Source organism: Pieris rapae, chromosome 4 (genome assembly GCF_905147795.1).
Source record: "Pieris rapae chromosome 4, ilPieRapa1.1, whole genome shotgun sequence".
Taxonomy (NCBI): domain Eukaryota; kingdom Metazoa; phylum Arthropoda; class Insecta; order Lepidoptera; family Pieridae; genus Pieris; species Pieris rapae.
In genome coordinates, this window is record NC_059512.1 from 5,526,797 (window position 1) to 5,548,659 (window position 21,863).

Genomic DNA, 21,863 nt, shown 5'->3' on the forward strand with positions numbered 1-21,863 from the left:
TGAAGTTATGGAGCAAACATGCTTAATTGTGTTCACTTTATGAGGCAAAGTTTCATGTATAGACATTGATTTCTATTTAAATAAAATAACGTAAAACTAGCGAAGTCTGAATTCAAGCTTCGGGTTTACGGGTCTTGTCCATGCGCGTTATATGCTATATGGTCCATCTCCATTCATTTGGATTTTTTTAATATTTAAGTAACAATATTTTCCAAAAATAATATAAGTAGGTTAGCTTTAAAATATATTCAATGATAAAATTAAAAAAAATATATAACAATATTCTTCCGCACACATCACCGGAACAAAACCACACACATACTCACTCATCAGAAATTTTTGATGTTTGTATAAAATAAATTTTTCTCGTATTTTAGAACATGTATTATGTTTTTAGAACTTTTAATAAGAACGAGCAACAGGAAACTATCCTTTTCGAGTTAAAGTTAAACTTAAGTAACTAATGAACCTAATTGATTAGCCAAGTCAAGCTTCATCTCACTTTAACTGTAGTTTTGGATACTGCAATTTGGTATGTTAAGGTTCGTCTCCACTGTCAATATAATACTTAAACAACAAACTCAAAATATATTTATTCAAATAGGTAAACAAGTACGCTTAAGTTAACTTAAAATTAATTGTAAATTTACATTTACAACCAGTTCGCAAGTCAAGGGCGTTGAGCGGGCAAGTAGAACTGGCAAGAAACTTTGCGCCACTCTTTTTAATCGCAAGTTTTGAGTCATACAAAATGTTTGAATTGGAGGAAATCAATCCCAAGGATTGGGATCATTTAAGTATTTGTCACATTTCTAAACAGCTTTATTGATTAATTTACTTTTAACGAGGGCTTTGAATTTTTTTAGTGATAAGCCTTTACTAGGTTGACATGCTTCCGGTTATTTTAAGTATGATTTGATTCTTCGCACGGATGCTACGCTTTCAAATCCTACATATACTGTTATTCTTGGTAAGTGAGCATATAAAGAAAGCAGTGTAAGGAAACATACTAGTATTTATTAATAATTGATTCTTAGGGCAGAACATCAATGTCAAGTGGCCAAAATGAAGGCTGGCTGTTATTAAAAGTGGACGATTAATACAGGTTACTAAAGCTTTCTTACAAATTACGTATATTCCGCAAGGAGTTTACGTCAAAAATTATCGTCAAAGTTACGATATTTTATAAGTAACCAAGTTCTCGTAGTAGTACAGTAGGTATATCTTTAAATAACTAATTTAATGCTTTGCAGTAGTCATTTATTTATATACCATTTTTAACTTATAGTCTCTCAAAAAAACATATCTAACATAGAATCTGAAATAAATATATTAAATTCTGTAATGAAAATACCAGCTTTAAATTTAGCATCTATATGGTTTTAATGCACCTAATTTAACCATATTACTAAAGCGTGGGAATAGCTACAATATAAAGGAACTTAAACAATTTTAGTTCGACTGCGCTCTGCAATATACTCGTATAACTTAAGTACTTACCACATTTTAATTAAAACATATTGTTTCATATAAGGGAACTGCAAGTTATTGTGATGACATATGATTTGCTTTTTTAAAAAAGTTCCGAGAGTTTTTTACGCCGGCTTTATGGCTTTATGGCAGGGATGCCTACAGATTCGAATTTAATGACGTGGAATAAGTGATACCTTGATGATCTTTTGTTCCAAAATAAACCAATAACGTATTTTATTTTTATTAAAATATTAGCCTGATCTAGAGGGCTTATAAAATATCAAAATGCGATGAGCCTGATGAGAGATGATTTTCGTATACATATATAATTATCTGTTTCTCACATATCGCATACGTAGACTGTTTCATAATCTGTATGTTCATGTTTTCATTGAGTTCTAAACAGGCTCACCGACCTGTGCTCAAGTAGTTTATAGTTAATTTATGGTGCTGGTCAAGCCAGTCGTCAGGCCGCTATATCGTTCTTATATAAAGGATATAAATAAAATATGTAAAATATTACAATTGTTGATAGGTGTTAGAATATGTATTTTATTTCACCAAGTATTTTCATTTTGCGGACAGTGATATACGAGTTTAATTCCAAATGTCCCTGGGACGTATGTAAACGACATTTCAGTAGAAAACCTTATATTTATTCAGACACTTGTTATTCCCCGCGGATTCTACTCTCTTGATAACCTTACAGGCTTTTCTTAGCGTATAAAAGATTGGTAAAGTTATTGTTATACAATCATTTTACTCTCACTTATATTCAATAAATATTTATATATTACAGGATGCGTAATTAACAAATCAAATTTAAAATCATTTAATCATATAGGTAACATAATTTACACTTATGAACGTCAAAAAAAATACATTAAATGATTCTAATTTTACATTTACTGCCAGTTCTCAAATTAAGGGCGTAGAACGGAAGAGAAGAACTGGCAATAAACTCTCCGCCACTCTTTTTAATCGCGAAGTTTTTTTACACAATGTTTGTAAGCAGCAGGAGCTGCAATACTTCCACGATACGACATAAACACGATTTGTGATATGCCAGTTTTGTGCATAGACAAAAATACCGTTGGTGAACGGTGTACAGCCGGGTATCGAAGCTACATCAGGTAAGATACCCGGCTGTGCAGTACCGGCTTCATGATGACTAATCCGTTTTTTTTTTCTCTTATATATTTTATTACAAAAATCAAAACTACAAAAAAAACGAATATCGCGTATTTTCCAACAACAAAAAAGTTCCTTGTTGGCTAGCTTAGGTTTTGCTTGCACTCTAGATTCCGAAATAAGACGGAAAGGCAAAGATGTTAGATCACCTATATTACACATTTGTATCCAAATTTAAAAATCCATTTGATACATTTCACGAAAAATATCATATCTACCATAACAATAAAATACATTTTATTTTAATTAACACGACGTGAATACCTAAATAAGGTCAGTGTTTGTCTAAATGTAGTAATGATTAGACGTGTTTAGTATTTTAAAAAAGTTGCTTAAACCCAACAACATTCATTAAGAATTTAATATAAAACCTTTATGACACACAAATAATACAAGAACTATGCCCGAAGAATACACAGAAGTACAAAGTCATGAAATTTGTGGTGGTATGTTAATTTGTATTTGTATTTTTAGGATTCATTTTTATAAACCTAAGGCTGTCTTGGTTTCAATTCCCAGCGAAATACTTAATATTTTAAGTTTACTGAGTGGAAATACAAATTATCTTTATTTTGCTCAAAATGTCCTTGGAACTGTCCCGGACATGCACCCGCCCTATGGCCGAATGCTGATTTTAATTGCCCAATCCACATGAAGTTTGGTATAATATCTGTTTTTTTTTTAAAGTAACGTTTAAATTACTCAGGTGCATGTATTGTCTGTCTGATTAAACAATACAACATTATTTACAATTATTTATAAACGTTACTTGCAATTTAATCTCTTTGGTCATATTCATGAAAGTATTTTAAGGCACAATTTATTCCGAAGAATTCCAAGTTTAGATAATTAATAGTCAGATTCATTAAACTCGATCAGGATAGTTGTGCGTTGTAAATCACCGGTCCATAATAAAGATACATATTACTGAAAAAACCCACTAGAGAAAGCGTGTTTATTTTTTCAAACATGTTATTTCCAGTCAGTCTGATAATATAGACTTACAATTTTCATCGAAATCTTTACCATTAAGTAGATTTTAATCAAATTCAAATAAATACACCACAGCCGCAGGAGCGTCAAATGTCACTATCGAGACTCGAGAGTTATGTGTCAAGAAAAGTTTGACGCCATTTTGTGTTCGCACAATACATGGGGCAGAAAAGTAACATAAATAAGTGCGTAATAAAACTAATGATAATTTTTTTTTCAGATGAGAGAGTGATTCCACTAAAATATGGGTTCGGAGTTCGACACGTTCAAGCTCTCGTTATTTTTACCACACACACACTAGCATTTTTGGCTAGAGGACATTTAGGTGCGACTATTGTATCGATGACAAATAAAATTGAAACTGCAGGTATAACACCAAACATTACAGACATTAATCAAGTAAATACAACATTAGATCATCTGATTATAAATTCTGAAGAAACAATTTATAGAGTAAGTATATATCTTACAGTAGGTATCTAAAAGTACGATCTAACATGTTATAGTTTGACAAAAAGATAATGACTAATTACCTTAATTTAAATACAGTAACATGAAAAATATTTACGTAATAAGGCTAAACGCGTTATAACTAATTATTTTAGCTAACCTTGTACTTAAATAAGTACATTCAATGATAAGAAACATTTTTAATAAAATTTAAATGAAAGCAGACTAAAGAAGAAAAGAGTCAGTTTTATATTATTAAAAGTAAAAAAATAGCTAAAATTTTTGAAAATTGAATTGAAAAATTATTTTTTTCAAAAATCCCAATCGAAACTCCTAAGAAGGCATAAAATAGATATGATTTACTTAGCTTTGAGGAATATTAATAAACAATAATACAAAAAGGTTAAAAAATAAATGAAAAGTACATTTTCATTCCTAGGTGTAAGATGTGGATATCCTTTTAAGTAAATAATATATCTTCCATACACAAAATTAATTCTAAATTCCATAAAATAATTACACTTGTTAACCTTTATTTCAACTGTTACCAACACGCCTGCGTGCATGAGTAAGTGTATGGGTGCAAATGGGTGAGTGAGTGAATGAGTGAGTCAGTGAGTGAATGAATAAAATTACATACTAGGTTTCAGAAGCAGCTCTAACACTGCATAGGGCGTGTTCAGTGTGTTAAGCCAGTCCTTTAGTCGTGTTTTTAGATTGTAGACAATGAGCGGGTATATATTAAGCAGCCTATTTAATTAATTATAAATATAGTCTGCTTGCATATTGCGTCTGGCGAAGTCGGTCCTTACGGTCTGACCGACGACAACATATAATAATTGTAAATTGGAATTGTTGAACTAAACAAGAATAGTTAGAGTAGTAGAACTCTCTTACATTAAAATAGCGTAACCATTATAATTTTGGAATTATTTGTTTTGAATTTTTCGTTTCGCAAACATTTTAATGGTCATCTTTATTTTCTAACAAAACGTGATAGTTCATTATAAGCCAATAATAAATATTCCTATGATTTTTAGACCTACCAATGGCCAAAATCGACGCAAGAAGTGGTTCTATCCTCATTTTTCCTTGGATACTCAATTATGACGTTTGTTAGTGGTATAATTTGTCAAAAGTGGGGCGGCAAAATTCCTATACAAATCTCCATGTTTGTGAATGGGATTGTGTCTCTACTGTCACCGTGGGTGGTGGCTTGGGTATGTCATTACTATCTGGTATTTACTTTAAGATAATAAGAGAATCTATAAGAACTTTTCGGTATACTATAGAACGGTAGATCGGAAGGCATTTTATTTAAAACTTTTGCTAAGTATGCTTTGTTATACAAGTAAAATAAAATGATTATGATAAGTTTTGTTATAACAGGGTGGTTGGAAAGCGTTATCAATATGTCGTATATTACAAGGTATTTCCCAGGGCGGCATGATGCCTGGCATACATACGCTTTTGGCTAACTGGGTTCCACTCAACGAGCGAGCCAGTCTTAGCAGCTATTCTTATACGGGTAAATTTATTTATTAGTCTCATAATTTAAATGAATTATATTAGATACATTATATTAGATATATGAATTGAACACAAAAAATATAATTACAAAAATTTCGTGACCATTGTTACTGTACCCCTGTCACAACCAGCCCCGGTCTCCCCTATGTAAAAACGTTAACTTCCAGGCTTTAGAAATACTTGGCTTCATTATTTTAATTGCACAAGCAACGAAATAGATATTTAGAATTTTTAATATGAAGTCATAGTAAATAAAAAAATCAGTGGCATACAACATTTTTAAGCCTGGGCCTCAGTTTTCTGTAGCTATTTCTTGATCATTTTTTAATCTAATAGCCAGTGCCTGACGCACGCCGTCGAATTTTAGGGTCTAGCCGGTTTCCATACGATGTTTTCCTTCACTGTTTAAGCGAATGTTAAATGCACACATAGAAATGAACTCCATTGGTGCACAGCCGGGAATCGAACCTACGACCTCAGGAGGTCGCAAACTGAAACCTCTTGGCCAATCTTGCTCTGTGGTCAATCATCACATGTCTAGAAAAAATGAATTTTCTTCCAATAGGCTGATTATAAAAGTAGATTCTAAATTAATTTTAGGTTCAGGATTAGGCACTGTAATGGGTTTCCAATTCAGTGGTGTTCTGGCTTACAGTCGTTACGGCTGGCCTTCAACCTTCTGGACTATAGGTGTGCTTTGCCTGCTTGGGTTCGCTCTCATAACCTTCTTTGGAGCTGCCACGCCGATGAAGCACAAGAGAATTTCAGAAGAAGAGCGAAACTATATTATTGGTGGTTCTGGGTACGGAACCCACACTGTAAGTAAATTTATTATATAAACGTCTTAAAGATACATTCAGAGTCTAGACTTGGCGCTTAGTATAATTGAACTACTGTCTACGTACGTGAAAATCTATTTGCGCCTAACACAGTCAGAAGGCAAAGTGCTCAACAACCACCATCTTCCAAAAATCGATGAAATATTCATTGATTAGTTTTGAGATGTTTTTATGTAATATTGCTACAGTTGTTTATATATTAGTATAAAATTGACTGTCCTGAGCTACTTTTTAAGGTGTTTTTTATAAGACGCTAAGAAAGATGCACCTAAAGTTAACACAGTTACAGACGGAACAGCTTTATGGTTAGGGCGCCGAATAAGTTTAAACTTATTCGCCGCCCTAACCATAAATAACTGTTAATAGTTCAAAGAATTATTAATAGCCTTAATAGAATATTATATTTATAATTTAAATAAAATACTGATTATTAAGTCTTTAATGAAAAAATCAGTGGAGCTACCACATTTTAGGTCTAGACCTCAGATTTCTGTAACTGCTTCGTAATCATACGTTATTATCTAGTAATACGCCATTGACTTTTTGGGCATGAAGCATGCCATGTTTTCTTAACCGTATGTATATGTTATATAATATAACATATAAGAACGAAAGAACAAGGTTAAAGCCACTAGGGAAACTAATGCTCAAATGTTTTAATGCTTTTTGCATTTTCAGCAACCCAAAGTTCCATGGAAAGCGATACTTACATCAACTCATGTTTTAGCGGCGATTTTAAGCCATATATGCAATATATTATGTTATACATTCTTATTCATGCAAATGCCAACATATATGTATGCCATCTTGAAAGTAAATATAAAAAATGTAAGTACTTTCTATCTAAAGAAAAACACTTTTTTAACGGATTATAGATATGTATTATTATATTTAAACTTATAATTATTTGTACATAATTTTAAATTTAAACCGACGTTTCGCGTGCTTTACAGCGTGCGTGGTCACGGTGACTGAAGACAAAGGTGTTAAATGTCAAAAAGTATTACAGCTGCAGAAAAATGTTGTGTACAACATTTTTCTGCAGCTGTAATGTGTCTTCAGTCTGTGTCTTCAGTCACCGTGACCACGCACGCTGTAAAGCACGCGAAACGTCGGTTTAAATTTAAAATTATGTACAAATAATTATAAGTTTAAATATAATAATACATATCTATAATCCGTTAAAAAAGTGTTTTTCTTTAAATGTGTAAAAGTTATGTAAATAAAAGACAATACTTTCTATCTAACATAAAATATATATTTACACACTCTAATTTATTATATTATTCACTTAAATTGAAGTTTCGAATGCAGTCAGTGAAAGACGGCAAAATTTAAGTAAATATTAATTCCACTAAAGAGTTTTATTTGAGCCGCTTAAAGTCAAAGACAATAATATTTTCTCTACAGGGATGTTTATTGACATCAAAGTCTCTTGATTAACTCAATTCTATATTATTATATACAATAATAATAATAATATTTATTTATTTTCTCACAAAAACTTACAAAACTTCATACATTATATTATGTTACAACTAATTATTAACGTATCATTATAAACAATTCAAACTATTACAACATCAAACTTAACGATTATCTTTTCAGAGCGGTATACTATCGTCTCTACCTTTCCTTGGCGTTATTATCATGTGCATTGTTACTGGATATTTATCAGATCTTTTGATAAATAAAAAGATTATAACAGTTAAAAATGCAAGACGGCTTGCAAATTCCGTAGGTAAGAATTATTACTTCTGTACCAGTCTCGTGTATGGATCCTTTACGATAGTTTCGATTCATGAAACGAATACTAACTAATAACAAGTTTTGATAGCTCTAAAGTATCTACTTTGTATACAACATGTATCTACACGTAATACATTCGATTAATGAATGCACCAGCTTCCGTCTAGTTACATAAAATGCGTTCACGATTTTCCCAAAACCGTTAGTTTTCTATCACTATCTTAATACACATATATATATATATATATATATATGTGTTATATATAGTATATATATATGTGTTATATATAGTATATATATATATATATATATATATATATATATATATCACGTGTCACGTTGTTTGTCCGTGATGGACTCCTAAACTAAAGAACCGATATCAATCAAATTTGCCCACGGTGTGCAGTTAGATCTAACTTAAAAGATAGGATAGCTTACATCTCAATTTATACCCGCAATATTATTTCATTGCAAATTTCACATAAGTTCTCCTACCGTTTCCCTAGTCAACGCTTGGCCGAGTCAGCTAATATAGTATATTATCCTATATATTTAATTGATTTTTATTTGTTGATAATGTCCGCAGAAATTAAAAGCATTGTTTTTTTTAAAGCATCAGATGGCTCGGTAGTCTCCATACAAGCTAATAAAACAACTAAGTAATATACGAGTTATCGCATGTAAGCGTCTCAACGCGTACGCATCGGCTTTTCATATAATTTGTATAATTTGCTACAAAAATTTGTTCAGAAAGCTATAAAGTCTGACGTCCATTATGGTATTTTTTCTAGCTTCAATCGTACCAGCTATAGCACTTTGCTTTGTATCCTACACCAAGTCTGTGACTGTCGCCGTTATATTGTTTGTCATAGCTATAGGTGTGCAAGCTACTATGCATTCCGGGTGGTTGGTAAGATTATTAAAAATAATTAAATATCCCAGTTTTGTGTTTATACGTAGGTAGACAAATCAAATTATTTTGGTAAGTTTATGTATTGGTTTGGTTGCTATATGCTTTTATGAACGTGAATATTAACAATACAACGTGAATATTTACATAACATTATCACAACCAATATCCATATCAAAGGACTCGCAAGAAGAACAGGCAAGAAACTCCGACACTCTTTTTAAGCGCCATATTTTCGGTTTAGAAGGAAATTGTAGGTATGCTTCATTTGACATATTAAGGGCCTGTTTCACAATGTATGGATAAGTTCTAAATAAGCTATTTATTACTTATTGGTAGGATAAACACTTTTGTTGCGTTTCACGACTGTGAGATAGCGCTATTCGTCATGAAACGCGAAGTATTTTATTCGGAACTTTTATCGTTCGAGTAATATATGTGTTGCATAGCTATTTGGTACTTTATCCATAATTGTGAAAAAGGCTCTACATGTCTTAATAATAAAGTAAAAGTAATTATCAGCGGGCATAATAGAAACACGCACTTACGTAACAAATTTACAAAATTAATACAAAACATAATATACCTACGCAGCTTTAATGCAAGATTAATTGAGAGATATTTTCTACTTTTGGGCATGTTAAATATGGATCTAATTTTGTTGGTAAAATAAATACCTAATACTGAAACATACCAGAAACATTATTTAGTATTTCAGGTGAACTACATAGATCTATCTCCGAACTACAGTGGAATTCTAATGGCCATTGGAAATGGTTCAGCGAATTTAATGTGTGTCCTAATATTGCCTGTAATGGTCTCAAATATCGTGAAGGATGTCGTAAGTATACTAAAACTTGTCATATATATATCTTAATATATATATTTCTTGTGTGCGTGTGTATGTGACTGAACTCCTCCTAAACGACTGGACCAATTTTGATGAAATTTTTTGTGTGTGTTCAAGGGGATCTGGGAATGGTTTAGATTTACAATTTTGTCCGCTGGACAATGTTTTTTTAATTAATTTTCAATTTATTAGTTGTTGTTGATAGCATTATTCTTTAGGAGCGCGACATATACATATAAAAGTATTTTTTTAATTTAGCGTTTATGTTGGTTAATGTTAGGCTACCATCATTTAATTTTAGTATGTTTTCTGGGTTAATAAACTTTAACACGTTTGACTGTCCACTGTGATATTTGGTTCGCTGGAAATAAGCACATATGTATGTGCAAATTTAATTTAGTTTGTTATGTTCAACGCCAGACTCCGACTACCGAATGTGACATTTTTTTAATGTAATTTTGATACATATATCTCAATATATCCGTATCCCTGATGTCGGAAACCCTGGGATCGGGCAGCTCAAAATGTCATATCTAAGTCGGATTAGCTATCTCTATTACGAGTTACAGAGAACTGATAGAACCCATTTTAAGAATTAAAAATTCAGTAGCGCCAGTAGTTGTAACAGTACCCAGGGTTTTTTTTTAGATTTCCATGTGTGTGTTATTTATACAGTATATAGATCACCTGTATAGACTGATTTTTAATTAAGACTAAAAAGAAGATTTAATGTTAAAATGTTGTTTTAGACAAATCAGATAGAATGGAGAATTATGATGTATTTAATGGCTGCAATCAATCTTTTTGGCAATATAATTTTTGTTATACTTATATCAACTGAAGTACAGCCATGGAATGAAGAAAAGTGCAAAGGTTCGTTTAAATTATTAAATAAAAAATGTCATAAGAACATGCCTAAACTCACAACCCTGCCTTTGTTTTATACAAAGCGATCTAAAAATCTGTCTTCTGAAATTCGAAAACATAAATAAATTAAACGTTTGGAAGTTATCTTTAAATCTACGTTCATCTGCCGCTAAATATCTTGGTGGGGCACGGGGCAGCCATTTCTTTTATCTTTAATAAATGGCATTATCAAACCAAAACAGTTACTGTTTTTGTCATCTGTGTTAAGAAGTATGGAAACCTAGATTACTAAAAGTTTTTATTTTTAGGTGATCCTCGCACTCAAGATGAAACAATTGCTCTACAGGGTTAATTATATTTATATTTGTTATAACAAAATAAATTAAAGTATACTAGTACAATTGTTTCCTATTCTTTTTTCTTAGACATATCGTCATAATTTAAATATCGTTATAATAAGAATAATTTATTGCTGTATTTACATATTAGGTCCATAAAAGTGTGAAACACTAAAAAAAGTTATCACTAAAAAAATACTAATAATTAATCGGCAAGTCGGTTTATTTTATTATTCAGCTTGTCCTTAGACATAAGGCTCATCTAAGGACGTCCACTCTTCTCTGTTTCGGGCTTTACTGCTAATTTACCTAAATATAGTTAGGTTTTTCATAATAAAAAATTGAAAATGAATAAATGGAAAGACAAATTGATAAAGTCACTGCCAGTGACATTAACGCTGGCAGCATTTCCCCGTACTATTACATGTTTGTTGTGCAAAGAAACCACCAGTTCTGGTGGTCTCCGGTACTATTTACCAGGCGAGAACATTAATCTTAAATTGTCGCCTGTGCAAATGTACCTCGCGGCCCAAGAGTCTATTCCAAAGGGAACTAAATCAAAATTCGTTGAAAGACCTATTTTTAGCCAGTTATTCCGCCTGTTCTGTAACCGCAACACGTTTTGTCCCAGAAGGATGAGACGGGACTAAGGTGTCTTTACAAGTAGATATATATTTGCTTCTATATTTGGGTGTACAGATTTTATTTTTAATTTAAATGTATGTTTAAAATGAGCTATATTTTGGTTTGTTAAACTAACTATTAATAAAGAAGTAATAATAATAACATATATCATTTAGGGTCCGTAGCTCGTCAATCGTTTTTTAAATTAATCTTTACACGTGTATTTAATGAATTTTCTAAAGTACCTTATATTTTTGTATCAAAGGTCGACCCTTTTAGCCCAAATGAAATTTCGTATCCTTATTCAACGTTGTCTGTATTTTACATTCCGGTGTCATCAGTAATTACTGATGTAGATGTAATATAAATATTAAATACAAAGATGTTCTCAAAAAGCGATCATTAAAAGCCAGTATTAACCTATGAGGCGTTAATATAAGTACGTTACAATATACTTCATTCAATAGTGCTTTAATAAAAAACAGTTACAGCCGAAATTAGTTTTTAAGCCATTGTATAGATTTTATCGCGGGCTTTGAGCGCAGCGACTGAATCAAGAAATTCCGGAACGAAAAAAAACCTAACACACGATGACGTTATATAGGTGCGGCCAATACGCGTTAAAGCGGGACAGAACGCATTCTGCATATTCAACAAGGCTCTCTGACGAGATCAGTGACAGCGAAAGCGCGGCCTGCGCGCTGCAGCCTATACGCGTTAGAGTGAGACAAACTATATAGGCGTGGTAGTCTGAGTCTGGTAGAGTGGTAGATTCATTGTAGAATGTGTGGTAGGTCATTGTAGTATATCAAATAATAATAAGAAAAAAAACTTCATACATAAAAAATTAATATAAGTTGACGAAAATGCTATGCAATAGCTTTACTTTTTTAGTTTTTTTTCTATATAGACATGTAGGTGATAGGCCATCTTCACAGCGACACGTGCCGTATTTGAGTTTAGGCATTGCCACAAGTTTTTCTTTACCACAAGTGAGTGTTAAATGCACACATTATGAAAAGTCTATTATTTGCTTGAGAAGTCGTTTTGAGCGGTCTTCCATAATCATGATTTTCAATGATCAACGATTTTTGTGGATAAAATACTTGATTCCGGTTTATAAATAATACAACGTATTGTAAACCGTATTTTATTTATAATAGATTACTTTGACTCACAAACACTCTTCTACAATAATTAGGAACTCAATTTTTTCTCTTCTTTTCCATTTGAGTTAAGCATGGCCACGGTTTCTTGAGGGTTCTCTGTATCTTTTTCGCTAGGAGGGTCATTCCAATCTGCCTTCTCTCCAGTTCCGAGAATCACATAAAATAGATTCGTGAAGAGGTAGAATCCAGCTGCCACAAAAAAGATTTTCCTCCACAGTAGTTCATCCGTCTGCAATAGAAAATAAATATTTTATACGTTTTTTCCAGGTAATTTTTAGTTAGTCAAGTAGTAGTCATCTTCAAGTTGATGAATCACAAGTGTGATGAATGTTTAGAGTTTTATTTTTTTATCAATATGCTTTATTATCTCTATTAAATAATTGGGGATGAGTGGTAAAATTGTGAAAATAAAGGGCTATATGTTGTTTGAATAGTATATAAAATATTGTGGTGTAAGTCAGCATTATTAAGGTAATTAATATTAATGTACATATATATATACATATATAGATATACATAGATAAATTTACATATATAGAATTAATATATGTTTATACATATACCACAAAATCTGTTATAACGACATCAAAGGGGCTACTCATATTTGGTCGTAAATACCAAATCGTAACAGCCGATGGCGTTATTATTAAGTACTTAATACAATAGAACTCAGCCGGGACATTTGATTTTGATCAATATAACCGGTATGTTGTACTAAACGATACCAGTTTTAACTGTATATATATAATAATACACAAAGGCGATTATGCCATTTTTAAACGCTTTCATAGGCTTATTTTAGTAAAGAATTTTCTTACTCAGCTGAAACAGAGTTTTAGAAATACGATTAACTTACATGAGATGAAAATGTTGTACGCTATTAAAAATAATTATGAAAATTGTATAATATAACCAGGTTTATAAAGCAAAAAAGTTCCTATTACAAAGAAAGTGTGTTCCGACATGTTAAAATGTGTGTTGCACTATAGTGGCATGTCAATCTTATATTTAAGTCTTTTCATCTAACTTTAGACAAAGTACTTGCTCATTTTGCAGTATCTCCTAGCACTCATTAAAACAGTACATGTTGTTCAAAAACCACGAATAATTATATAAAAGCATCATTAAATATTGAAGGAGAAATTGTCGCGTCAGCGGAACACTTCAAAGATAACAAAGAACGAAGATTGTATATCGACACGAACTAAATTGAACGTTTTCGTATTTGAGTTTATAATTATGTACTCGTAAATAAATTAAAGTACAAATTCAATCATTCTTAATAATTTTCAATAATTATGTTGACCACTTCAGTTAAAATGGGACTTTAGTATTTGGTTAATTATGGATGACCGAGACCTTTTTTTTAATAAATTGTGTTTTTTTTGGAAATAATATATTAAAGCACGAATTACATACTGATAAAATGATGGAATATGAATATAATTATCGAATAAAGAGAATTATATTCATATTTAAGTTTTTACTTGATTGACATCTTTAAACGAGCAATAATTCTATGTTTAAGTTGATAAAATACGTATAAAAATGTCATTTTCTAGAAATGATTCCTAGCTAGATAGATTTATTGCCCCCAAAGCCCCCGGTATAATAAATTTCATGAAAACGTTGGAGCCGATTCCGATATAGGCAGTAGTAGAACTGATAGTAAAACTGATATGGGGCAAACAAATTTCTGCCTTTTTTATATAACCAGGGGCAAACCGGCAGGAGGCATACCTGATATAAAGTGATGACGTCATGAACATTGTCATGCTAGAGGGCTCGCGAGTGCGTTGCCGAAGTTTTTAAGATTTGGTACGATCTTGCCAAGCCTCTGTTTTAACCTCTAATACTCTCTTGATAATTTTATTGTAAAGCAAGCTGTTTGGGCCGTACTGTTCATCCAAATATTTTATCGAAAATTGAAGGCGAGATCTGAGAGAGAGCTGTCTTAGTAAGATGATACTTTGTCATGTCATGCCACTTTATATGGTAACTAAATTTATTGTCTGGTAAATAAAAACCATAACATAATTATTTTACATTAATATGTAAAGTATTAGATTCTGTCCTTGTGTTAGAAAGACAAATTTGCAATGGCGGCGGGCAACTCGCTGAATAAACCAAAAAAATAAAAGTGTGAAATTATTTCGAGACGGCTTAGGAATGAAGATGACCGGTCCATAATATACAACTTTATCTTTTTAATTACTTAATTAATTGTGTCATATATGTTTTTACATTTTTTATGATAAGTAAGTATGATCTTACCACGTCCGTAAGTATGTAGCCTGCTACAAGAGGAGCAAGAGAGCCTACCAAATTGGATCCGAAGTTGCTGAGACTCATCATAGTGCCAGCGTAATTGCTTGAAATATCAATGTGGTTTACCTAAAAACAGTTATAATATTTAATTATGCATATTAATGCATAATTAATAAAATAAATTATAAACGCAAGGGATCTAATAAAATGATATTGCAAAAAACAAAAATTGATAAAAGAATTAAATTATTTAAATTAAGAATTCAATTATTAGTACTGTCCTGTGTTCCTTTCAGCCGACGCCGGAGAACCTGCTAAATGGTAGCGACATAACAGCATTGCACAGAGTTTTAATGAGGTGAAGAGTTAGAACGTAGAGAGAGAGAGAACGTTTGTTTAGTTGGGAGCACGTATAGCTGCTTTAAAAACTTACATGATAACCCAAACTAGCTGCACTTTTGAAACAACAGATAAAGATCAAAAGAGTCTCGACCACATATATATTCTTCGGTACGTAAGCTAGGGTAATTAACCCAATGGCCGCTGGAATAGATCCTGAAAAATCATATAATTAAAAAAATTGTTTTTTGTCTACCTTGATTAGTCAAAAACCAAGCACTGTAACAAAACAACCCGATATTATGTCATATATTACTTACATACTAAATTAAACTAAAAGTTTATGAGACTTAGGGCCTGTTTCACAATGTCCGGATAAGTTCCAAATAAGCTATTTGTTACTTATTTGTAGGATTAACAGTATTTTTGCGTTTCACGACTGTCAGATAGCGCTATTTGTCATGAAATGCCAAGTATCTTATTCGGAACTTTTATCTTTCGAATAATTTATGTGTTGCATAGCTATTTGGCACTTTATCCATACATTGTGAAACAGGCCCTTACACTAATAAAAGTTGTAGCTTAACCACTTAAGCGTGTGATTGTATAGTCGTGAGGTATACTAATATTATAAAGAGGTTATATTTGTCTGTTTATTTGAAAGGAATAATCTCGAAAACTGCTTCGACGATTTGAAAAATATCAGCATTGTTCCCGTGACATAGAATTATAATAAATTAAATTAAAATGTCGAGAATCGAAGGTAAATCGATAAGAATGGAAACATAAACAAATATCTACTTAGTTTAAACAATATAAAGCCAATGCTTAAACATAAGTATGATATATAGGAGAAGTAAGGTAAGCTATACTATATACTAACTATGATAACTCACCTAAACTATTAGCAAATTTTCTTGTGTGTGTGACATTTAATATCTTCTTAACAATTAGCATATCCGTCAGCCAACTGAAGAAAAAGTTAGCGAACCACATGCAAAGGAACGGAAGAGCTGTGAGAAGCCCATTCTGCAATTAATAAAAATCTAGCTTCATTTGTCTCTTGTCATCACAGCGTAAACACGACTTGGCGGATTGAGATGAAAGAGTACATAATTTAATAGAGAATTAAATGAGACAATATTTTTGAAGTGAAACTTCTTTATTCGTCACGTTTTTCGGTTACGCGCCATGTTGCTTTTTTTATCGAAGTTTAGTATAGTGACGTAAAGAATAAACAATATATGATAATAATAACAACAATATATTAATTTAAAAGTGATAAAATAAAAAGACTTGTTCAAATTTAAGTGAATTTACAAAAAAAGTGAGAGTACATTATACATTTCGTTTTATAAATTCAACACGTATGAGCATGATTTTAATATTTATTTGAGGTTATCCTCACTTTTTCATTGTAAGTATCTGTGAATGTATATAAATCTGTTAAAATAAACAAGTACTAATAAACATGACTGAAAAATTGTTTTTCTTAAGGCTTAAGCCTTATCTACCCCATTTTCGTGAAGTTGCAAATAGTAGAAAAATGATATGTCGTAAAGAAGTTTCACTTCTTACCTGTGTACTCTGGTACACACACATATTTTTTTTATAAATAACGAGTTAGTATATATACGTAATAAAGAAAGTGTAACTACCTGGAATACGGATGTATGACATTAGAAAACAACTAATCATATGGCATATTTATAGTTTGTAATGTAGGTTTAATTAATAGACCTAACCGCTTTTATGTTGACACCCATGACTTTGTCCATGAAGGCTGGAACTTCTGAGTATAATGTTAGCTGTCCCCACGCACTTCCTATATGCGCTATGATAATAGCATACATCCCACGACATGTTAAAATATTTTTCCATGGCACAGCACGTACTTTCTGAAATATATATATTAATTTAACAGTCACAGGTTTAAGTAATTTGATATGTAGCAGAAACCTTCATGATGAATTGAAGAGACGTACGTATCTTCTTTCTCTTTCTTCGTCTTTTGCTACCAAAAGATATTCATCTGGGTTATGAACTACCGAACCGAGCCATTTTGTATTACCTACATAATTTAATAACAGACCAAAAAACCGGACGTGTAACAGCTATGAAACACAAATTTATAAAAATACTAAAATGTAATTATTCCCCAGCTAAGAAACACAAACAGCAATGCATTTATAAAAATATTCATACATACTTTTTTGTCTTCAGGTCTTTGGCTGAGAGCTTCCTCAATGTAAGTGCGTTCTTCAAAAGAGATCTTCGGATGTTTACCCGGAGAATCTGCTGCGAGCCACCAAATAAAAATAGCTACAATGCCAGAAATGACACCATAAAATCTAAAGATACCAGGCCAGCCCAGGGAGGATGATGCAATGAATCCAGTTATCGGTAGTCCTAAAACTGTTCCGATTGCTTGACCTTAAAAATAAATAAATATGTTTGACTTTATTAATTAAACCCGACTGAAAAAAAAGGATACAAATTATGTGGAAAAAGTTGCAGTCAGCAATAACATGCCGCAAATTTCTGCATCTGTTTCGTGAATATATTTTGTTTTATCTAATGATCAGCCATTGTGCAAGTCATACCGGAGTCCTACCGATATTTTCTTTCACCTTACGAGCGATTTTTAGATGCACACATATGCGTTCTTGAACAGCTGGTTGGAACCTATGACTTCAGAGATGAGAGTCGCACGCCAAAGCCAGTAGGTCATCACTGATCTTTATACATAGTCATAAGATGATTTGATTTGTCCCACCTATTCAAATAATTATCACACCACTTTTTGAAATAACTATATTTTTACTAAAATTATGTTGAGGAATTGCATAATACGGAAATTCTTAATGGCCCATGGTAATGTATTATCAACCTAATTATTTCCTATTTTGTTATTCTATGATAAAATATTTTTCGTACCTCCAAAAGCAAATCCGGCCAATCGTCCCCTCTCTTCTAATGGAGCCCATTTTCCAAGGAACGTATGAAGACCAGGCATGATACATGCTTGGCTCAACCCTTGAAGAAACCTGCATAATGCTGTTACGATCCATCCGCCCTGAAAAATGAGTAATCAACCAACATCATCTCAGATGGCTCTTCACAATTGCAAACAATAAAATAAACAAAAGGAAAACAAGGATTCAGAAAACTTTCCAATTTTGTTACTCTAAAAACTGTTAGCATTTAATTACTAATTAAAAATACCACATTTTACGAGGTCAAAAGACTTTTAGAACAAAAAGAAAAAAAACGTTATTAATTATTCTGTTTAGTTTTCTTAATGAATGTGAAATATAATAGGGAAACACACAAATCGGACGCGACTACAGATAAAAAAATCTTTGTTACTAATAAAAATATGTATCACTTTCCAAACAAAATTCAGATAAAATATTAATTATCTTATCAAACCATACAGGTAAAAATTTAATGTCACGATGTTTTGAGTCACAAGGATTTTCGATTGTCATCACAGATGTTACCACGCCCTTTAGCGTAAATTCATATTATGCTCTCAAAGATACATTACATTGACCCCTTTACTTGTAATGTTCAACTTATAAAACTGTACTTACTTTAAACCTTAGTATGAAACCTCGGTGTGCATTAATATTAGCAACATATTCATATTATTAATATATATATTAGTAATATTACTTAACACCTGTTTTTTTTATAGAACAGGGGAAAACGGTCAGGAGATTTACCTGATGTTAAGTGATACCGCCGCCCATGGACACTCTCAATGCCAGAGGGCTCGCGGGTGCATTGCCGGCCTTTTAAGAATTGGTACGCTCTTTTCTTGAAGGACCCTAAGTCTGTTGATCTTTACTTACATAAAAAGCCGCCCAAGGAAAACAAAATGACACGAAACAGTTAATAAGCAAAGCGCCAAATAACATGTATTTCGCGCCAAAGAAATGTGCAATTTGTCCTGCGGGGATCTGTGTCAACATATAACCCCAGAAAAATGAGGATAGTACTGCATCTTGCGTTTTCTTAGGCCACTTGAATCGGGGATACTGTAAGAAAAAAAATGCAGTTAATACTGTAATAAACTTAATTTTACTTTATCAATTTCAATGTGAAGTGATTTTACACACATAACAGTGCCAGCGCAATAGGTAGAAATTCATATTTTACAAGGAAAACCCTAATTAGTTTTTAAATAAAAGGTGATAAAACATTTTAAAAAGAGGTTCTATTTTCTTATATTAAAGAGTCTGTTTTTTTAACATTTTTCGAATAAAAATGATTTCTGCTAATCGTCACGAATTTTTTCCAAAATTAAATTTTGATATTTTCACTCACCGGTGGTACGAGTAACCAACTATGAAGTAGGTTAGACTCTTCGTTTGAGTCAGTTGAGTTAGTGATAGTTCCATTTATTATATCCACATGGACTTGAGATTCCTGTACATCTGTCATCGCTACTAATGCTACTCCCATACATGATCGCATGCTATATGCTACTGTTAGTGTTAAAAATAATATGACACATTGCTGGTGTCGGTAACCCCATCCTGCAACTAAAAGTATCTTCAGCTACTTTTTGTCCATTGGACATAATGCTCCTTTATCCTTCTCCAACTCGACAGACATTGTGGTTTTTATATGTCAAAAGCTATAGATGATATCCACAAAAAATGTTGATTGAGATGAATATGTAGAAATTATATTACTCGATTGTTTACCAATATTGGAATATATTACTAAACATATGAATATCTAACTGCGCGTTTATATTATACGGCTTGTTGCGGTACTTTGAAATAGTTAAGGTAATCGGTGTTTTATATTTCTTGATTTTGTAAATAAATAAGCTGAGGTACATTATTTGAATTGGCGATTCCAAAACGAGACGTAAATAATGTATTCGCGTTTATTCCGATTTTAATTACCTTTCTTCTTAGCTTAGCCGCACAATGTATTTCCGCAGTAGTCAAATTACTAACTAAAATTGTTAAGTTATTTCTATAGCTCTTATACACACCACATAATCTAACAAAATGTACATACATTTAGGGCATGGAAGAAGCAACATAAAGTCGAATCAAGTGTAGCTGAAATATTATAATTAATATAAAAATAAAGTCCTGCAAATTCTAAAAAAATCAAAATTTAGTAAAACTAATGTATCGCATAAATTAAAACTGATTTAAATCGAATGAAAACAGTTGAGAAATATTTAAAATAATATACCTTTGAATTCTTTGGTTACCGAAATTTCCATTTTTCGAACTTCCAAATCAGTTTTCTCGTTATTATCATTCTTTTCCATCGCTCGGTCTATTAAATGAATGATAATTCAATGTTATTTGATGTTGATAAATGTTTGTTACATCTATTTAAATGATAATGCTATCTTGATCAAATAAAAGCTACCGCACTTTACGTCCTACGTTTAGGAAAGGTTTCAGGAACTAAATTAAACATCTTATATAACTGACAAACCTTAAAATGGGTGAGTGTATAGTTGCATCATTCTTTTAATTATTTAAAAGTCAAATATACGGCTTTATTTTTTACCTATTTTAAAACCATTTAATAAACTCCTTTTTGATATCACACAGGAAAAATAGATATGCAAATGTAAATGTGTAAGCAAATAGCCTTTATCTTCCAATAACCTTGTAATTATATAAAATATTTAAATATGATGAAAGTAATTGAGTGCACAAGACAATGATTAATAAGTACATTATACACACAAGGTCTCACCTAATTTATGCGTAAGTACCTAGGCATAAATCACCAAAAGCTTTTTAGAACATTTATTTTACTATGACATCTCAACTCTACATAAATAATTATTTAATATAAGAGACAGAACCTAGACGTTCTACCGTGAATTGGACAAAGTAATTTTTAAACCACCACTGGCGGTTCGCACTGATCAGGTAGTAATCAACAATCACTTTCTAACGAAATAAGCCATCGATGTGTCTTTTGTATTACAATCTCATGTTTGAGAACCAAAATTCGACTTTACCTGATCATCTAGCAGTGGCGGCTGTAGTGTTGCGACTGCACCGTGCGCTGACAAGAAGGAGGCGGAACCCAACCAAAACGTCACATCAGGAATAAAGTTGGTTTAGCAATATTTGTTTATTTAGAGCGACGCCAATTCATACCAGGTCTCACGTGACATTATTAATAGTGCCGAATTAATTTTCGAACAAAAAGGTACAGTTTATATATACATAACATGCTATGATGAACCTATTGCTCGTTGCTTTAAAGGGTATATCT

General features: G+C 31.9%; 2 protein-coding genes across 3 annotated transcripts; one reads left to right on the forward strand and one right to left on the reverse strand.

The window, feature by feature from the left end:
- Positions 1-2,961: 2,961 nt before the first annotated feature.
- Positions 2,962-11,238, forward strand: LOC110998783 (putative inorganic phosphate cotransporter). Of its 2 annotated transcripts, XM_022267563.2 has the most exons (11): positions 2,962-3,110; positions 3,878-4,110; positions 5,148-5,327; positions 5,497-5,635; positions 6,238-6,455; positions 7,155-7,304; positions 8,085-8,217; positions 9,017-9,135; positions 9,854-9,976; positions 10,735-10,858; positions 11,161-11,238. In XM_022267563.2, exons 1-11 carry the CDS (start codon positions 3,065-3,067, stop codon positions 11,202-11,204), a joined length of 1,509 nt encoding a protein of 502 aa, XP_022123255.2. In that variant the 5' UTR covers positions 2,962-3,064; the 3' UTR covers positions 11,205-11,238. The 2 variants fall into 2 exon arrangements, with proteins under 2 accessions (XP_022123255.2, XP_045490762.1); XM_045634806.1 differs by lacking the exons at positions 10,735-10,858; positions 11,161-11,238 and having other exon boundaries at positions 9,846-9,919.
- Positions 11,239-12,950: 1,712 nt separating this feature from the next.
- Positions 12,951-21,640, reverse strand: LOC110998787 (putative inorganic phosphate cotransporter). Its single transcript, XM_022267569.2, has 11 exons — positions 21,604-21,640; positions 20,814-20,900; positions 19,923-20,140; positions 19,448-19,633; positions 18,528-18,666; positions 17,800-18,023; positions 17,336-17,488; positions 16,487-16,619; positions 15,685-15,806; positions 15,258-15,377; positions 12,951-13,212 (listed from the first exon to the last, which is right to left on the reverse strand). Exons 2-11 carry the CDS (start codon positions 20,890-20,892, stop codon positions 13,012-13,014), a joined length of 1,575 nt encoding a protein of 524 aa, XP_022123261.2. The 5' UTR covers positions 20,893-20,900; positions 21,604-21,640; the 3' UTR covers positions 12,951-13,011.
- Positions 21,641-21,863: the final 223 nt, after the last annotated feature.